Source organism: Myiozetetes cayanensis, unplaced genomic scaffold (assembly GCF_022539395.1).
Source record: "Myiozetetes cayanensis isolate MyiCay16 unplaced genomic scaffold, myiCay2020 scf493, whole genome shotgun sequence".
In the NCBI taxonomy this organism is placed as follows: Eukaryota; Metazoa; Chordata; class Aves; order Passeriformes; family Tyrannidae; genus Myiozetetes; species Myiozetetes cayanensis.
The window spans coordinates 1-18952 of NW_026087735.1; the positions used below are offsets into that span (position 1 = coordinate 1).

The window sequence follows — 18952 nt, forward strand, 5'->3', positions numbered from 1 at the left end:
CCCAGACCTCCCAGACACTCCTGAGACCCCCTAACACTCCTCCCCAGACCCCTAAACCCTCAGATCCTCAGACCCCTGGAGCTCTCTAACCCCCCTCAGGACCTCCCTTTGTGCCCCCCCAGGGTACCTGAACCGGCCGCGGGTTCACAACGTGGAGGTTCTGCACGAGCTGGTGGAGGGGAGGGGCTCCCAGACCCCCTGCTGACCCTGTCCAACCACAGCTCCCTGCATGGACGACCCCCCACCTCTGGGGTACCACAGGGGGAGTCCCTGGGGTCCTAAATGGGGATGGGGAGGTCCTGGGGGTCTGAGGGGTCCTGGGGTCTCAGAGGGGCTAAATGGGATGGGAATGTCCTGGGGTCTGAGTGGGGTCTGGGGTCCCAGGCTAAATGGGATGGAGAGATCCTGGGGGTCTGAGGGGTCTCTGGGGGTCCTAGGGGGGCTAAATGGGATGGGGAGGTCCTGGGGGGCAGGGGTCTGAGGGGGTCCCAGGGGCCTAAATGGGATGGGGAGGTCCTGGGGGGTCTGAGGGGGCTGGGGGTCCTAAATGTGATAGAGGGGTCCTGGGGGATCTGAGGGGTCTCTGGGGGTCCTAGGCTAAATGTGATGGGGAGGTCCTTGGGGAGGTCCTAAAACGTGATGGGGGTTCTGAGGGTCCTGGGGGTCCAGGGGTCCTAAATGGGATGGGGAGGTCCTGGGGGGTCTGAGGGGTCCTGGGGTCCTAAATGTGATGGAGGGGTCCTGGGGGTCCCAGGGGGCTAAATGGGATGGGAATGTCCGGAGGGGGTCCGAGGTCTTGGGGGTCCCAGGGGTCCTGGGGGTCTGAGGGGTCCTGGGGTCCCAGGAGGCTAAATGGGATGGGGAGGTCCTTGAGAGGGGTCTTAGGGGGAGTTGGGGGTCTTAAATGTGATGGAGGAGGTCCTGGGGGAATTTGGGGTGTTAGGGGGTCCCAGGGGTCCTAAATGGTGATAGGGGAGGTTCTGGGGGGATCTGAGGGGTCGCTGGGGGTCTAAACGTGGGATGGGGGGCCTGAGGGGGCTGGGGCGGTCCCAGGGGGCTAAGTGGGATGGGAATGTCCTGGGGGGCCGAGGGGTGGGAGGGGGTCCCAGGGGGCTAAACGGGATGGGAGGTCCTGGGGATGGGGGTCCTGAGGGGTCCTAGGGGTCTTAAAATGGGATGGAGGGGTCCTGGGGATCTGAAGGGTCCTGGGGTCCCAGGCCGGGTTGGGGGTCCCTGAGGGTCTCTGGGGGGTCCTGGGGGGTCTCGGAGGGTCCCAGGCTGGGCTGGGGGTCCCTGAGGGTTCCTGGGGGTCTCTGGGGTCCCAGGGCAGTGCTGGGGTCCCTGAGGGTCTCTGGGGTTCCTGGGGGTCTCTGGGGTCCCAGGCTGGGCTGGGGGTCCTGAGGGTCTCTGGGGGTCTCTGGGGGTCCCTGGGGTCCCAGGCTGGGCTAGGGGTCCCTGAGGGTTCCTGGGGGGTCTCTGGGGGTCCCAGGCCGGGGTGGGGGTCCCTGAGGGTTCCTGGGGGGTCTCTGGGGGTCCCTGAGGGTCTCTGAGGGTTCCTGGGGGGTCTCTGAGGGTCCCAGGCCGGGTTGAGGGTCCGTGTGACTCTCTGACTCCCTCAGGGTCCCTGAAGCTGCGACACGTCTGGAACCTGCACAGGATGCGCTGGGTGGGGGCTTGAGGGCTTTGGGGGTCTTGGGTTTTTGGGGTCCTGGGGTCTCTGGGGGTTTTGGGGGTCTTGGGGTCTCTGGGGGCTTTGGGGGGTCTTGGGGTTTTGGGGGTCCTGGGGTCTCTGGGAGGGTCTTGTGGGGTCTTGGGGTCTCTGGGGACTTTGGGGGGGTCTTGGGGTTTTTGGGGGTCCGGGGTCTCCGGGTATCCTGAGAGGGTCTTGGGGTCTCTGGGGGCTTTGGGGAGGGTCTTGGGGTTTTTGGGGGTCCTGGGGTCTCTGGGGGTTTGGGGGATCTTGGGGTCTCTGGGGGCTTTGGGGTGCTTTGGGGGAGGGTCTTGGGGTTTTGGGGGTCCGGGGGTCTCTGGGGGTTTTGGGGGTCTTGGGGTCTCTGGGGGGGTTTTGGGGTGTTTTGGGGGTATTTGGGGGGTCTCAGGGGTGTTTTTGGAGTCCCAGGACCCCCACAGCCGCCGACATTTGGGTGTTTTGGGGTCCCAGGGTGTATTTGGGGGTTATTTTGGGGGTCTCAGGGTGTGTTTTGGGGTCTCAGGACCCCCACAGCCGCCGACATTTGGGTGTGTGTGGGGTCTCAGGGGGTCTCAGGGGATATTTGGGGTGTGTTTGGGGGGTCTCAGGGTGTGTTTGGGGTCTCTGGGGGTCTCAGAGGATATTTGGGTGTATTTGGGGGTCCCAGGGGGTATTTTGGGGTTATTTTGGGGGTCTCAGGGTGTGTTTTGGGGGTCTCGGGGTCTCAGGGGGTGTTTTGGGGGTCCCAGGGGGTCTCAGGCTGTATTTGGGGGTCTCAGGGTGTATTTTGGGGTGTATTTGGGGGTCTCAGGGTATGTTTTGGGGTCTCAGGACCCCCACAGCCGCCGACATTTGGGTGTTTGGGGGTCTCAGGCTGTATTTGGGGGTCTCAGGGTGTATTTGGGGTGTATTTGGGGGTCCCAGGGGGTCTCAGGGTGTATTTGGGGTGTATTTGGGGGTCTCAGGGTGTATTTGGGGGTCTCAGGGTGTATTTGGGGTGTTTGGGGGTTATTTTGGGGGTCCCAGGGTGTATTTGGGGGTCTCTGGGGTCCTAGGGGTATTTTGGGGTGTGTTTTGGGGGTCTCAGGGGTGTTTTTGGGGTCCCAGGACCCCCACAGCCGCCGACATTTGGGTGTTTGGGGGTATTTTGGGGGTCTCAGGGGTGTTTTGGGGGTCTCAGGGTGTGTTTTGGGGGTCTCAGTGTGTGTTTTGTGGTCCCAGGACCCCCACAGCCGCCGACATTTGGGGGTGTGGGGGTCTCAGGGGATATTTGGGGGTCTCAGGGGGTCTCAGGGATATTTGGGGTTATTTTGGGGGTCCCAGGGGGTCTCAGGGTGTTTAGTCTCAGGACCCCACAGCCGCCGACATTTGGGTGTGTGGGGTATTTGGGGTTATTTTGGGGTCTCAGGGTGTGTTTTGGGGTCTCAGGTGTGTTTGGGGGTATTTTGGGGTCTCTAGGTGTATTTGGGGGTGCTTTGGGGGTCTCATAGGATATTTGGGGTCCCAGGGGTCTCAGGGTATGTTTTTGGAGTCTCAGGACCCCCACAGCCGCCGACATTTGGGTGTGTGGGGGTATTTGGGGGTTATTTTGGGGGGTCTCAGGGTGTGTTTTGGGGTCTCAGGGTGTGTTTGGGGGTATTTTTGGGGTCTCTAGGTGTGTGTTGGGGTGTTTTGGGGGTCTCAGGGGATATTTGGGGTGTGTTTTGGGGGTCCCAGGGTGTATTTGGGGTGTTTTTGGGGTCCCAGGACCCCCACAGCTGCTGACATTTGGGTGTTTGGGGGGTCTCAGGGTGTGTTTGGGGGGTCTCAGGCTGTATTTGGGGGTCTCAGGGTGTATTTGGGGTGTTTTTGGGGTCCCAGGGGGTCTCAGGATGTGTTTTGGGGTCTCAGGGTGTATTTGGGGTGTTTTGGGGGTCTCTAGGGTGTGTTTTTGGGGTCCTAGGGTATTTGGGGTTATTTTGAGGGTCTCAGGGCTGTTTAGTTGGGGTCCCAGGGTGTATTTGGGGTGTATTTGGGGGTATTTTAGGGGGTCTCAGGGGTGTAGTTTTGGGGTCCCAGGACCCCCACAGCCGCCGACATTTGGGTGTTTTTGGGGTCCCAGGGGGTATTTTGGGGGTCTCAGGGTGTGTTTTGGGGTATTTTGGGGGTATTTTGGGGGTCTCAGGGTGTATTTGGGGGTATTTTGGGGGTCTCAGGGTGTGTTTTGGGGTATTTTGGGGGTATTTTGGGGGTCTCAGGGTGTATTTGGGGGTATTTTTGGGGGTGTTTTGGGTGTCTCAGGGTGTATTTGTCTCAGGCCCCCACAGCCGCCGATATTTGGGTGTTTTGGGGTCCCAGGGTATTTTGGGGTCCCAGGGTGTGTTCTGGGGTCATCTGGGTGTATTTGGGGTCCTGGGGTATTTTGGGGTCCCAGGTGTATTTGGGGTCTCAGGGTATTTGGGGTAGTATTTGGGGTCTCATTTTGGGGTCTCAGGGGTGTCTCTGGGGTATTTGGGGTGTTTTGGGGGTATTGGTGTTTGGGTGTTTTGGGGTCTCAGGGTTTGGGGGTGTTTTGGGGGGTCTCAGGGGTCTTAGGGGTGTTTGGGGGTCTCAGGGTTCTCTGGGGGTCTCAGGGTGTGTTTTGGGGGTCTCAGGGTGTATTTGGGGTGTTTTTGGGGTCCCAGGGGGTCTCAGGGATGTTTTTGGGGTCTCAGGACCCCCACAGCCGCCGACATTTGGGTGTTTTGGGGGATATTTGGGGGTGTTTTTTGGGGGTCTCAGGGGGTCTCAGGCTGTATTTTGGGGTCCCAGGACCCCCACAGCCGCCGACATTTGGGTGTGTGTGGGGTCTCTGGGGGTCTCAGGTGTGTTTTGGGGGTCTCTAGGTGTATTTGGGGTGTTTTTGGGTCCCAGGGGTATTTTGGGGGTCTCAGGGTGTATTTGGGGTCTCAGGGTAGCTTTTTTGTCCCAGGACCCCACAGCCGCCTACATTTGGAAGTGTTTTGGGGTATTTGGGGTGCTTTTGGGGTCTCAGGCTGTATTTGGGGGTCCCAGGGGATATTTGGGGTGTGTTTTGGGGGTCTCAGGGTGTATTTGGGGTCTCAGGCTGTATTTGGGGTGTATTTGGGGGGTATTTTGGGGGTCTCAGGATGCTTTTGGGTCCCAGGACCCCATAGCCACGACGATTTCGAGTGTTTTGGGGATATTTGGGGTTATTTTGGGGGTCTCAGGCTGTATTTGGGGTGTATTTGGGGGGTGTTTTGGGGGTCTCAGGCTGTATTTGGGGGGTCCCAGGACCCCCACAGCCGCCGACATTTGGGTGTTTTGGGGGTCTCAGGGTGTATTTGGGGTCTCAGGTGTATTTGGGGTGCATTTGGGGGTGTATTTGGGGTCTCAGGATGTTTTTAGTTCAGGACCCCACAGCCGCTGACATTTGGGTGTGTGGGTCTCTGGGGTCTCAGGATATTTGGGGTGTGTTTTGGGGTCTCAGGGTGTTTTTGGGGTCTCAGGTGTTTGGGGTATTTGGGTGCTGTTTGGGGGTCTCTAGGTGTGCTTTGGGGTGCTTTTGGGGCCTCAGGGTTTTTGGGGTCTCAGGACATTTGGGGGTGTTTTTGGGGTCCCAGGGTCTCAGGATATTTGGGGCTATTTTGGGGTCTCAGGGGGTGTTTTGGGGTCTCAGGGGTCTCAGGGTGTTTTGGGGTCTCAGGGTGTTTTTGGGGTCCCAGGATATTTGGGGGTTATTTTGGGGGTCTCAGGGTGTATTTGGGGGGTCCCAGGACCCCCACAGCCGCCGACATTTGCTTCACGCGGGAGCTGCACTCGACTTTCTTCAGCCTCGGCCGCTGCGTCCCCGTCTGCAGGGGTGACTGAACTGGGGGAACTGGGAGCACTGGGAGGGACTGGGAGGACTGGGGACTGGGGGACACTGCATCCCTGTCTGCAGGGGTGACTGAACTGGGGAACTGGGAGGGACTGGGAGGGACTGGGAGGGACACTGGGAGCACTGGGATGAGCTGGGTCCCTGGTCTGCAGGGGTGACTGGAACTGGGGGAACTGGGAGGGACTGGGAGCACTGGGAGGGACACTGGGAGCACTGGGAGGGACTGGGAGGGTCACTGGGAGGGACTGGGAGGGACTGGGGGCCCTGGGAGGGACTGGGGGCACTGGGGGACTGGGAGCACTGGGAGGGACTGGGGGCACTGGGAGGGATTGAGAGGGACTGGGAGCACTGGGAGGGACTGGGGGGCACTGGGAGGGACTGGGGGGGACTGGGGGGCACTGGGAGGGATTGGGAGAGACTGGGAGCACTGGGAGGGGCTGTGTCCCCATCTGCAGGGGTCACTGGGGACACTGGGAGCACTGGGAGGGGGATTGGGGGTAACTGGGAGTACTGGGAGGGGGATTGGGGGGTAGCTGGGAACACTGGGAGGGACTGGGATGGGGCTGAGGGGGGCTGTGGTTGTACTGGGTTGGTCCCAGTCCATACTGGGAGGGTCCCAGTCCCTACTGGGAGGATCCCAGTCCGTACTGGGAGGGTCCCAATCCGTACTGGGAAGGCTGTGGTTGCCTTGAACCTCTCCCAGTCCATACTGGGAGGGTCCCAGTCCTTACTGGGAAGGTCCTAATCCATACTGGGAACCTCCCAGTTTGCATTGGGCCACCCTTACTCTGTACTGGGAGGCTCCCAGTCCAAACTGGGGGGGCCATGGTCATTCTGGGCTGCTCCCAGTTTGCACTCCCAGCCCAATCTGGTCCTTACTGGTCCATACTGGTCCATACTGGTGCAGGGGACGGCGTTTACCAGCGGGGCATGGATTTTATACTGGAGAAACTCAACCAGGGAGACTGGGTGCACGTGTTCCCTGAGGGTACTGGGAGCACTGGGAGCACTGGGAGGGGGGTACTGAGCAACTGGGAGGGGGCACGTGTGCCCGAGGGTACTGGGAGCACTGGGAGCACTGGAGGGCACCGGGAGGGATCAGGGCACTGGGAACACTGGGAGGACTCGAGAGGCACTGGGAGCACTGGGAAGGGGGTGCACGTCTCCCTGAGGGTACTGGAGCACTGGGAGCACTGGGAGGGACTGGGAGGGGACTGGGAGGGCACTGGGAGCACTGGGAGGGACCGGGTGCACTGGGTGTTCCTGAGGGCACTGGGGCACTGGGAGGGACTGGGAGGGGATTGGGGGCACTGGGAGCACTGGGAGGGGGTGCACGTGTTCCCTGAGGGTACTGGGGGCACTGGGAGGGACTGGGAGGGACTGGGAGGGGGATTTACATATTCCCTGAGGAGACTGGGAGGGACTGGGAGCACTGGGAGGGACTGGGAGCACTGGGAGGGACTGGGAGCACTGGGAAGGGGGTGCACGTCTTCCCCGAGGGTACTGGGAGCACTGGGAGGGACTGGGAGGGGCACTGGGAGGGGGATTGGGGGGCACTGGGAACACTGGGAGGGACTGGGAGAGGCACTGGGAGCACTGGGAGGGGGTGCACGCCTTCCCTGAGGGTACTGGGAGCACTGGGAGCACTGGGAGGGGGGATTGGGAGGGCACTGGGGAGCACTGGGAGGGGTGGGGCACTGTTCGCTGAGGGTACTGGGAGCACCTGGGAGGGACTGGGAGGGGATTGGGGGCACTGGAGCACTGGGAGGGGGGCACGGCTCCTGAGGGTACTGGGGGCACTGGGAGCACTGGGAGGACTGGGAGGGGATTTACATATTCTGGAGGAGACTGGGAGGGACTGGGAGCACTGGGAGGGACTGGGAGGCACTGGGAGGGACTGGGAGCACCGGAAGGGAGGGCTTCCCTGAGGGCACTGGGAGCACTGGGAGGGACTGGGAGGCACTGGGACGGGATCTGGGGGCACTGGGAACACTGGGAGGGACTGGGAGAGGCACTGGGAGCACTGGGAGGGGGGTGCACGTCTTCCCTGAGGGTACTGGGAGCACTGGGAGGCACTGGGAGGGACTGGGAGCACTGGGAGGGGGTGCACGTCTTCCCCGAAGGTACTGGGAGCACTGGGAGGGACTGGGAGGGGGATTGGGGGGCACTGGGAGGGACTGGGAGGGGCACTGGGAGCACTGGGAGGGGGATTGGGGGGCACTGGGAACACTGGGAGGGACTGGGAGGGGCACTGGGAGCACTGGGAGGGGGGTGCACGTGTTCCCTGAGGGTACTGGGAGCACTGGGAGGGACTGGGAGGGGTTGCACGTGTTCCCTGAGGGCACTGGGAGGGACTGGGAGCACTGGGAGGGGCACTGGGAGCACTGGGAGGGGGTGCACGTGTTCCCTGAGGGTACTGGGGGCACTGGGAGGGACTGGGAGCACTGGGAGGGGGGTGCACGTCTTCCCTGAGGGTACTGGGGGCACTGGGAGGGACTGGGAGGGGCACTGGGATGGACTGAGGGGGCACGTGTCCCGAGGGCACTGGGGGCACTGGGAGGGGCACTGGGAGGGACTGGGAGGGGCACTGGGAGGGGGTGCACGTGTTCCCCGAGGGTACTGGGGGCACTGGGAGGGGCACTGGGAGGGACTGGGACGCTGCTTCCTCATCTGCAGGGGTCACTGGGGCGACTGGGAGGGGAATTGAGGGCACTGGGAGGGACTGGGAGCACTGGGAAGGGTACTGGGAGGGGGTGCACGTGTCCTCGGAGGGGACTGGGGGCACTGGGAGGGACTGGGAGGGGGTGAGAGGGACACTGGAAGGGACTGGGAGCACTAGGAGGGGTACTGGGATGGACTGGGAGGGGGTGCACGTGTTCCCTGAGGGTACTGGGAGCACTGGGAGGGACTGGGAGCACTGGGAGGGGCACTGGGAGCACTGGGAGGGGGATGCATGTGTTCCCCGAGAGGGTACTGGGAGGCACTGGGAGAGGCACTGGGAGCACTGGGAGGGCACTGGGAGCACTGGGTGGGGGCTATGTGTTCCTGAGGGTACTGGGGGCACTGGGAGGGACTGGGAGGGACACTGGGAGGCACTGGGAGGGGCACTGGGAAGGACTGAGGGGCACTGGGAGGGACTGGGAGGGCACTGGGAGGCACTGGGAGCACTGGGAATGGGATTTGGGGGTCTCTGGGGTGGTTGGGGGTCTTTGGGGGCTCTGAGAGGGTTTGGGGGAATTTGGGGTTCTGGGAGGGTTCTGGGGTTTTTGGGGTTCTAGGGGGTTTTGGGGTTCTGGGGGATTTTGGGGTTCTGGGGTAATTTGGGGTTCTGGGGGTCCTGACTCCCTTTTCCATGTGTCCCCCCTCAGGCAAAGTGAACCTGGGCCAGGAGGTCGCTCGGTTTAAATGGGTGAGATCCCCCCAAATACTCCCCCAAAATAATAACCCCCAAAATAATAACCCCCAAAATGATAACCCCTCAAAATACTCCCCAAAATACCCTTCAAAAATAACCCCTCAAAAATACCCCAAAATACCTCCCACAAAATAACCCCCAAAACATCTTCCCTAAATACCCCCAAAAATATCCCCTCTAAATAACCCCATAAAATCTCTCGAAAAATACTCCCCAAAATAGCCCCCAAAATACCTCCTCAAAATAATCCCCAAAATACTTCCCACAAAATAAACCCCAAAATACCTCCCACAATACTCCCCAAAAATACCCCAAATACTCTCCCACAAAATACTCCCAAAATACTCCTCAAAATAATTACCCCCCAAAATACCCCCCAAAATACTCCCTTGAAAATAACCCCCAAAATATCCTCCCCAAAAATAAGCCCCCAAAAATACCCACCCAAAATAACGCCCCCAAAATAATCCTATTTTCCCTCCAAAATAACCCCTACAAAAATAACCCCCAAAATACCCCCCAAAATAACTCCCCAAAATAACTCCCCAAAATAACTACCCTGACCCCCCAAACCACCCCCAGGTCCCCAAACCACCCCCAGCCCCCCAAATCACCCCCCAACCCCCCCAGCCCCCTGACCCCTGAAATCACCTCCTAGCCCGACCCCTCCAAACCACCCCCTGACCCTCCCAAACCACCCCCTGACTCCCCAAATCACCCCCTGACCCCAAAATCACCCCTGACCCCCTTGAATGTCCCCAGCCCCCCAAACCAACCCCCTGACCCCCAAAATCACCCCCTGACCCCCCAAAATCACCCCCTGACCCCCAAACCACCCCCCTGACCCCCCAAATCACCCCTGACTCCCACCCAGGGCTCTGCATCCCCCTGACCCTCCCAGACCCCCCAAATTACTCCCCAGCCCCTCTGACCCCCCAAACCACCCCCTGAACCCCAAATCACTCCCCTGACCCCCCCAAATCACCCCCTGAACCCCAAATCACTCCCCTGACCCCCCAAATCACCCCCTGAACCCCAAATCACTCCCCTAACCCCCTCCAAATCATCCCCTGACCCCCAAATCACCCCCTGACCCCCAAATCACCCCCTGACCCCCACCCCCCACCCCCCTCCCCCAGACCCCTCAAATCACCCCCAGACCCCTTAAATCCCCCCCAGACCCCCAAACCACCCCCAAATCACCCCCAGCCCCCCAAACCACCCCCCTGACCCCCCAAACCACCCCCTGACTCCCCCTGAACCCCCCAAATCACTCCCCTGACCCCCCAAACCACCCCCCTGACCCCCCAAATCACCCCCTAGACCTCCCCAAACCACCCCCCTGACCCCCAAATCACCCCCCTCCGACCCCCAAATCACCCCCCAGCCCCCAAACCACCCCTGACCCCTGAATCACCCCTAGCCCCCAAACCACCCCCTGACCCCCCAAACCACCCCCTGACCCCCAAATCACCCCCCAGACCCCCCAAACCACCCCCTGAGCCCCCAAACCACTCCCTGACCCCCCAAACCACCCCCTGACCCCCAGACTCCCCCAAACCCCAGACCCCCCAGCCCCCCCAAACCACCCCCTGAGCCCCCAAACCACCCCCTGACCCCCCAAATCACCCCCTGACCCCCCAAATCATCCCCAGCTCCCAAACCACCCCCAGACCCCCAAACCACCCCCTCAGACCCCCCAACCACCCTCCCAGACCCCCCAAACCACCCCCTCAGACCCCCAAACTCACCCCAACCCCCCCAGCCCCCCAAATCACCCCCAGACCCTCAAACCACCCCCCAGACCCCCAAACCACCCCCTCAGACCTCCAACCCCCAAACCACCCCCACCCCCAAATCACCCCCCAGACCCCCAAACCACCCCCTCAGACCCCCCAAACCACTCCCCAGACCCCCCAACACTCCCACCCCCAAACCACCCCCTCAGACCCCCCAAACCACCCCCATGACCCCCAAATCAGCCCCTCTCAGACCCCCCCAAATCACCCCCCAGACCCCCCAAACCACCCCCAGACCCTCAGACCCCCCAAATCACCCCCAGACCCCCCAAACCACCCCCCAGACTCCCAGACCCCCAAACCATCCCCCAGACTCCCCAAACCACCCCCAGACTCCCAAATCACCCCCTGACACCCCCAAACCACCCCCAGACCCCCCCAAACCACCCCCCTGACCCCCCAAATCACCCCAGACCCCCCAAACCACCCCCTGACCCCCAAACTCACCCCCAGACCCTCTAAACCACCCCTGACACCCCCCCAAATCACCCCTCAGACCCCCCCAAATCACCCCCCAGACCCCCCAACCACCCCCAGACCCCCAAACCACCTCAGACCCCCCAGACCCCCAAATCACTCCCCAGACCTCCCCCCAAATCACTTCCCCTAGATCCCCAAATCAAGCCCCAGCCCCCAAATCATCCCTCCAACTCCCAAATCACACCCCCTGACCCCCCAAATCACCCTCGACCCCCCAAACCACCCCCTGACCCCCCCAAACTCCTGACCCCCCACTGACCCCCAAACCACCCCAGCCCCCCTCAAACCACCCCCAGCCCCCCCAAATCACCCCCTGACTCCCCAAATCCCAGCCTCCAAATCACGCCCCCCAAATCACCTCCCCAGCCCCCCAAATCACCCCCCGACCCCCCAAATCAGCCCCCAGCCCCCCCTAAATCACCCCCTGACCCTCCCCAAATTCCTCCCCAGCCCCCAAACCATCCCCTGACTCCCAAACCACCCCCCTGACCCCCAAATCAGCCCCCAGCCCCCCAAACCATCCTCTGACCCCTCAAATCCACTCCCCTGACCCCCCCAAATCACTCCTTTCTGACTCCCCCCAAAACCACTTCCCCTGACTCTCAAACCACTCCTTGACCCCAAAACCACTCCCCTGACCTCTCCAAACCACTCTCCCAGCCCCAAATCACTCCCCTCAACCCCCTAAAATCACCCTCTGACCCCTCAATCCTTCCCAGCCCCCCAAATCACCTCCCTGACCCCCAAATCATCCCTCTGACCCCCAAATCACCCCCTGACCCCCTAAATCACCTCCCTGACCCCCAAATCAGCCCCAGCCCCCAAACCACTCCTCCCTGACCCCCCAAATCATCTCCCAGCCCCCAAATCACCCCTGACCCCCAAATCACCTCTTCTGACCCCCCCAAATCACTCCCCTGACCCCCCAAACGCCCCAGCCCTCAAATCACCCTCTCGACCCCCTAAATCACCCTGACCCCCCAAATCAGTCCCCAGCCCCCAAATCACCCTCTGACCCCCAAACACCTCTGACCCCCAAATCACCTCCTGACCCCCAAACTCAGCCTCCAGCCCCCAAACCACTTCCCTGACCCCCAGATCACTCTCAGCCCCCAAATCACTCCTGACCCCCCAAATCATCACCTCTGACCTCAAATCCTCAGCCCCCCCAAACCACCCCCTGACCCCACCCAGGGCTTTGCATCCTCCCTGACCCCTCCCAGACCCCCCCAAATCCCTCAGCCCCCCTAAATCCTCCTCTTCAGGCCCCCAAATCATCCCCTGACCCCCTGAATGTCCCCCCTAACTCCTGACCTCCCCAAATCACTCTCTGCACCCCCAAACCACCCCCAACACCACCCCCTGACCCCCTGAATGTCCCCCTGACCTTTCTGATCTCCCCGACCTCTGAAATCCCCTCCCAGCCCCCCTAAACCAACGTCCCCTGACCTCCCTAAATCACTTCTCTGACCCTCTAAACCACTCTCTCGACCCCCCAACCACTCCTCGACCCCCCAAACCATCCCTGACCCCTAAACTACTCTCTGACCCCCAAACTACCTCCCGACCTCTCAATCACCTCTGACCCCCAAATCACCTCAAATCCCCAAACCACTTTCAAATCCTCCCAAACCACTCTCAAACCACCTTCTGACCCCCCAAACCACCTCTCAGTCCTCAGCCCCCAAATCACCTCTTCGACCCCCCCGTGTCCCCTCAGGGATCGTGCGCCTCTGGCCGAAAGTGTCGTCGGGACTCGCATCCTGCCCCTCTGGCACGGGGTGAGGGGCTTTGGGGGTTTGGGGGCTTGGGAGGCTTTGGGGCCTAGGGACCCTCTGATCCTGCCCTCTGGCACGGGGGCTGAGGGGCTTTGGGGGCTTTGGGGGCTTTGGGGGTCTTGGGGGCTCTGGGGGCTCTAGGGACCCTCACATCCCGCGCCCTCTGGCACGGGGGTGAGGGGCTTGGGGGGCTCTGGGGGCTTTGGGGGCTCTGAGGGGCTTTGGGGGCCTCTGGGGGTCTGGGGCTTTGGGGGCTCTGGGGGCTTTGGGGGCTCTGAGGCTTTGGGGCCTAGGACCCTGATCCTGCCCCTCTGGCACGGGGTGAGGGGCTTTGGGGGCTTTGGGGGCCTTGGGGGCTTTGGGGTCTGGGGTCTCAGGGACCCCTGATCCTGCCCTCTGGCACGGGGGTGAGGGGCTTGGGGGCTTTGGGGGATTTGGGGGCTCAGGGGCTTTGGGGGTCATGGGGCTTTGGGATGCTCAGGGGGTCTGGGATCTGGACCCTGATCCTGCCCCTCTGGCACGGGGTGAGGGGCTTTGGGGGCTCTCGGGGGCTTTGGGGGCTTATGGGGGCTTTGGGTCTGGGGCCTTGAGCTTTGGGGGCTGGGGGTCTCGGGGGCTTTGGGGGTCATGGGGACTTTGGGGGCTCGGGGGTCTTTGGGAGGGTTGAGTTATAGGGGATTTTGGGGGCTTTGGGAGGGTTGAGTTATGGGGGTTTGGGGGCTTTGGGGATCTCGGAGGCTTTGGGAGGGTTGAGTTATGGGGGCTTCTTAGGGGTCTTGGGGGTTTTGGGGAGTCTTGGGGGCTTTGGGGGCTTTGGGGGTCTCGGGGCTTTGGGAGTGGTTTGAGCTATGGTGGGTTTTGGGGGCTTTGGGGGTCTCAGGGGGCTTTGGGGGTGGCTATGGGGGGTCTTAGGGGGCTTTGGGAGGCTTTGGAGCTTATGGGGAGTCTTGAGGGGCTTTGGGTCTCGGGGCTTTGGGAGGGTTGAGTTATGGGGGTTTGGGGGTCTTTGGGGGTCTCGTGGTTTTGGGGAGTTATGGGGGTCTTTGGGGTCTCGGGGGCTTTGGGAGGGTTGAGGCTATGGGGGTCATGGGGCTTTGGGGGTCTCGGGGCTTTGGGGGGTGTAGTGAGGGGTCTTTGGGGGCTTTGGGGTCTCGGGGTTTTGGGGAGTCTTGGGGGTCTTTCGGGGTCTCGGGGCTTTGGGGGGTTATGAGGGGTCTTTGGGGTCTCAGGGGGTCTTGGGGGTTTTGAGGGGGCTTTGGGGCTTTGGGGAGTTATGGGGGTCTTAGGGGGCTTTGGGAGGGTTGAGTTATGGGGGCTTTGGGGGTCTTTGAGGGTCTCGGGGTTTTGGGGGAGTCTTGGGGGCTTTGGGGGACTCTGGGGCTCTTGGAGGCTTGGAGTTATGGGGGTTTTGGGGGCTTTGGGGTCTCTAGGGGTTTTTGGAGAGTCTTGGGGCTTTGGGGGTCTCGGGGTTTTGGGGGAGTTATGGGGGTTTTGGGGGCTTTGGGGGTCTCAGGGGGCTTTGGGGGCTCAGGGGTCTCAGGGGTTTTGAGGGAGTTATGGGGGATTTGGGGGCTTTGGGAGGCTGAGTTATGGCGGGGTTTTGGGGGCTTTGGGGGTCTCAGGGGGCTTTGGGGGAGTTATGGGGGCTTTGGGGACTTTGAGGTCCTCGGGGGCTTTGAGGGGGGTCATGGGGGCTTTGGGAGTCTTGGAGGCCTATGGGGGTTATGAGGGGTTTTGGGGGGCTTTGGGGGTCTCGGGGGTTTGGGGAGTCATGGGGGCTTTTGGGGGCTTTGGTCTCGGGGCTTTGGGGGAGTCATGGGGGCTTTGGGGGCTCGTGGGGGTCTGGGGTTGAGAGGGTATTGGGGTGGGCTGGGGGCCCTGGGGAGGGGATGAAGGGGGCTGGGGCACTTGGGGAGATGGGGAAGGAGGAGGGGCAGATGGGGTTTGGGGAGTGGTCTTGGGGTGAGGGGGTCCCGAGGTGCTTCGTGGGACTCCCTCGGCCCCCAGGAATGAGCGACGTCCTCCTCAACCGGCGCCCTGCGTGCCCAGGGTGGGACAGGTGAGGGGCCTTGGGGGATTTGGGGTCCTGGGGGATTTGGGGGCTTTGAGGGGTCCTGGGGGATTTGGGGGTCCTGGGGATTTGGGGGCCTGGGGGGGTTATGGGGGATTTGGGGTCTGGAGGGGAGTTTGGGGGTCCTGGGGGTTTTGGGGGTCCTGGGGGATTTGGGGGATTTGGAGGGTCCTGAGGGATTTGGGGGTCCTGGGGGCTTTGAGGGGTCCTGGGGGCTTTGGAGGTCCCTGGGGGCTTTGGGGGTCCTGGGGGATTTGGGGGGTCCTGAGGGGGCTTTGGGGTCGTGGGGGATTTGGGGAGCCCTGGGGGATTTGAGGGTCCTGGGGGATTTGGGGATCGTGGGGATTTGGGGGCCCTGGGGGATTTGGGGGTCAAGAGGGGGATTTGGGGGTCCTGGGAGGGGATTTGGGGGTCCTGGAGGGATTTGGGGGTCCTGGAGGGGATTTGGGGGGTCCTGGGGGATTTGGGGGTCCTGAGGGGTCCTGGGGATTTGGGGGTCCTGGGGGCTTTGGGGGATTGGGGGTCTGGGGGATTTGGGGGTCAGGAGGGAGTTTGGGGGTCGAGAGGGGGCTTTGGGGGTCCGGGGATTTTGGGGTCTCTGGGTGGGTCTCTGAGGGTCTCTTTGCCCCCAGCACATCACGGTGGTCGTGGGGGTTATGGGGTCCCTGGGGTTCTGAGTGTTCCCTCCCCAGCACATCACAGTTGTCGTGGGGTTTTGGGGTCCCTGGGGATTTGGGGTCCCTGGGGGGTTTTGGGGGTCTCTGGGGGTCTTTGGGGGTCTCTGAGGGATTCTTGCCCCCCAGCACATCACAGTGGTCGGGGGTCTCTGGGGGTTTTGGGGTCCCTGGGGGTTTTGGGGTCTCTGAGGGTCTCTGAGTGTCTCTCCCCCAGCACATCACGGTGGTCGTGGGGGTTTGGGGATTTTGGGGGTCCCTGGGGCTTTGGGGTCTCTGGGGGTCTCTGAGGGTCCCTTTACCCCCAGCACATCACGGTGGTCGTGGGGGTTATGGGGGCTTTTTGGGGTCTCTGGGGGTCTCTGAGGGTCTCTTTGCCCCCAGCACATCACGGTGGTCGTTGGGGGTTTTGGGGTCCCTGGGGGTTTTGGGGTCTCTGGGGGTCTCTGAGGGTCTCTTTGCCCCCAGCACATCACGGTGGTCGTGGGGTTATGGGGTTTTGGGGGTTTTGGGGTCCCTGGGGGTCTCTGAGGGTCTTTGCCCCAGCACATCACGTGGTGGGGGTTTTGGGGTTTTGGGGTCCTTGGGGGTCTTGGGGGTCTCTGAGGTCTCTCTCCCCAGCACATCACTGGTCGTGGGGTTGGGGGGTTCTTGGGGGCTTTGGGGTCTTTGGGGGCTTTGGGGTCTCTGAGCTGCCCCTCCCCAGCACATCACGGTTGTCGGGGTTTGGGGTCTCTGGGGGCTTGGGGTCTCTGGGGGTCTCTGAGTGTCCCTCCCCCAGCACATCACAGTTGTCGTGGGACGCCCTTCAGTGTCCGACCCTCCTGGAGCGGCTCCGAACGAAGGGACTGGCACGGTGGGACCCCCAGGGGGATGGGACACATTTTTGGGAGGGATGGGACCCCTTTGGGGGCTGGGACCCTTTAGGGGGCTGGGACTCCAGGGGCTGGGACATTTTGGGGGGCTGGGATCCCTTAGGGGCTGGGACATTTTGGGGGATGGGACACTTTTAGGGCTGGGACACATTTGGGGGCTGGGACACTTTTTGGGGGCTGGGACATTTTGGGGGCTGGGATCCCTTGGGGAGCTGGGACATTTTGGGGGCTGGGACATTTTGGGGCTGGGACCCTTGGGGGCTGGGACACATTTGGGGTGGATGGGACCCCTTTGGGGGCTGGGACATTTTTGGGGTGCTGGGACATTTTGGGGGGATGGGACATTTTTGGGGGCTGGGACATTTTTGGGGGGCTGGGACCCCTTGGGGGCTGGGACACATTTGGGGTGGATGGGACCCCTTTGGGGGCTGGGACATTTTTGGGGTGCTGGGACATTTTGGGGGGATGGGACATTTTGGGGGATGGGACCCCTTTGGGGGGTTGGGATCCCTTTAGGGGGATGGACCCTTTGGGGAGCTGGGACATTTTGGGGGGGGATGGGACTCCTTTGGGGGGGGCTGGGACCCTTTTAGGGGGGCTGGGACATTTTTGGGGGGCTGGGACATCTTTGGGGGCCTGGGACACATTTGGGGGGGATGGGACCCCCGGGGGGGGTTGGGACCCTTTAAGGGGGCACTGGGACACATTTGGGGGGGGGTCTCTCCCCAATCCCGGGGGTCTCTCCCCATTCCCAGGGGTCTCTCCCCATTCCCGGGGGTCTCTCCCCATTCCCGGGGGTCTCCCCATTCCCAGGGGTCTCCCCCCAATCCCGGGGGTCTCTCCCCCCATTCCCAGGGGTCTCTCCCCAATCCCGGGGGTCTCCCCCCATTCCCAGGGGTCTCTCCCCAATCCCAGGGGTCTCTCCCCATTCCCGGGGGTCTCTCCCCAATCCCGGGGGTCTCCCCCCATTCCTGGGGTCTCCCAATCCTGGGGTCCCTCCCCATTCCCAGGGGTCTTCCCCATTCCCGGGCCTCCTCAATCCCGGGGGTCTCTCCCCAATCCCGGGGGTCTCCCCCCATTCCCGGGGGTCCCTCCCCATTCCCAGGGGTCTCTCCCCATTCCCGGGGGTCTCTCCCCAATCCCGGGGGTCCCTCCCCATTCCCAGGGGTCTCTCCCCATTCCCGGGGGTCCCTCCCCAATCCCGGGGGTCTCTCCCCAATCCCGGGGGTCTCTCCCCAATCCCGGGGGTCTCTCCCCATTCCCAGGGGTCTCTCCCCATTCCCGGGGGTCTCCCCAATCCCAGGGGTCTCTCCCCAATCGAGGGTCTCTCCAATCCAGGGTCTCTCCCCAATCCGGGGGTCTCTATTCCCGGGGGTCTCTCCCCATTCCCGGGGGTCTCTCCCTGACCCGGAGGTCTCCCCCGATCCCGGGGTCTCTCTCCATTCCCAGGGGTCCCCCCCATTCCCGGGGGTCTCCCCCCATTCCCGGGGGTCTCTCCTGACCCGGGGGTCTCTCCTGACCCGGGGGTCTCCCCCCCCCTCCCCTCCCCCCAGGTGGAGCTCCGAAAAGCCCTCACGGATTTTGTCCAAAGGGAATTCGAGGCCCTTCGGGGCCACGCCCGGACCCTGCACCCCTCCCCCCACCCCCCCCGGGGGGACCCCTGACCCAAAATGGGGACCCCTGACCCACAATGGGGACCCCTGACCCACAGTGGGGGTTCCTGACCTAAAATTGGGGGTCCCTGACCCAAAACTGGGGGTCCCTGACCCAAAATTTGGGGTCCCTGGCACATAATGGGGGGTCCTGACCCAAAATGGGGGTCCCTGACCCAAAATTGGGGGTCTCTGACCCAAAACAGGGGACCCCTGACCCAAAATGGGGACCCCTGACCCAAAATTTGGGGTCCCTGGCACATAATGGGGGGTCCTGACCCAAAATGGGGGTCCCTGATCCAAAATTGGGGGTCCTGACCCATAACAGGGGGACCCCTGATCCAAAATTGGGGGTCCCTGACCCAAAATTAGAGATCCCTGACCCAAAACAGGGGAACCCCTGACCCAAAATGGGGACCCCTTACCCAAAATTGGAGATCCTTGACCCAAAACAGGGGACCCCTGACCCAAAATGGGGACCCCTGACCCAAAACAGGGGACCCCTGACCCAAAATGGGGACCCCTGACCCAAAATTGGGGGTCTGGCACATAATGGGGGCCCTGACCCAAAACTGGGGGTCCCTGACCCAAAATTGGGGGTCCCTGACCCAAAACTGGGGGTCCCTGACCCAAAATGGGGACCCCTGACCCAAAATTTG

At 62.3% G+C, this 18952-nt stretch overlaps 1 protein-coding gene across 1 annotated transcript; it reads left to right on the plus strand.

The window, feature by feature from the left end:
- Positions 1–122: 122 nt before the first annotated feature.
- TAFAZZIN (tafazzin, phospholipid-lysophospholipid transacylase) lies at positions 123–18602 on the plus strand (the record flags this gene model as incomplete). The annotated part of the gene is given in 11 exon segments (XM_050331173.1): positions 123–238; positions 240–252; positions 1620–1664; positions 5445–5531; positions 6457–6537; positions 8918–8958; positions 12964–13024; positions 15029–15058; positions 15061–15080; positions 16548–16622; positions 18195–18602. Coding segments are annotated over 11 exon segments (680 nt in total), but the record flags the coding sequence as incomplete, so codon positions are not given.
- Between the last annotated feature and the right edge of the window lie 350 nt (positions 18603–18952).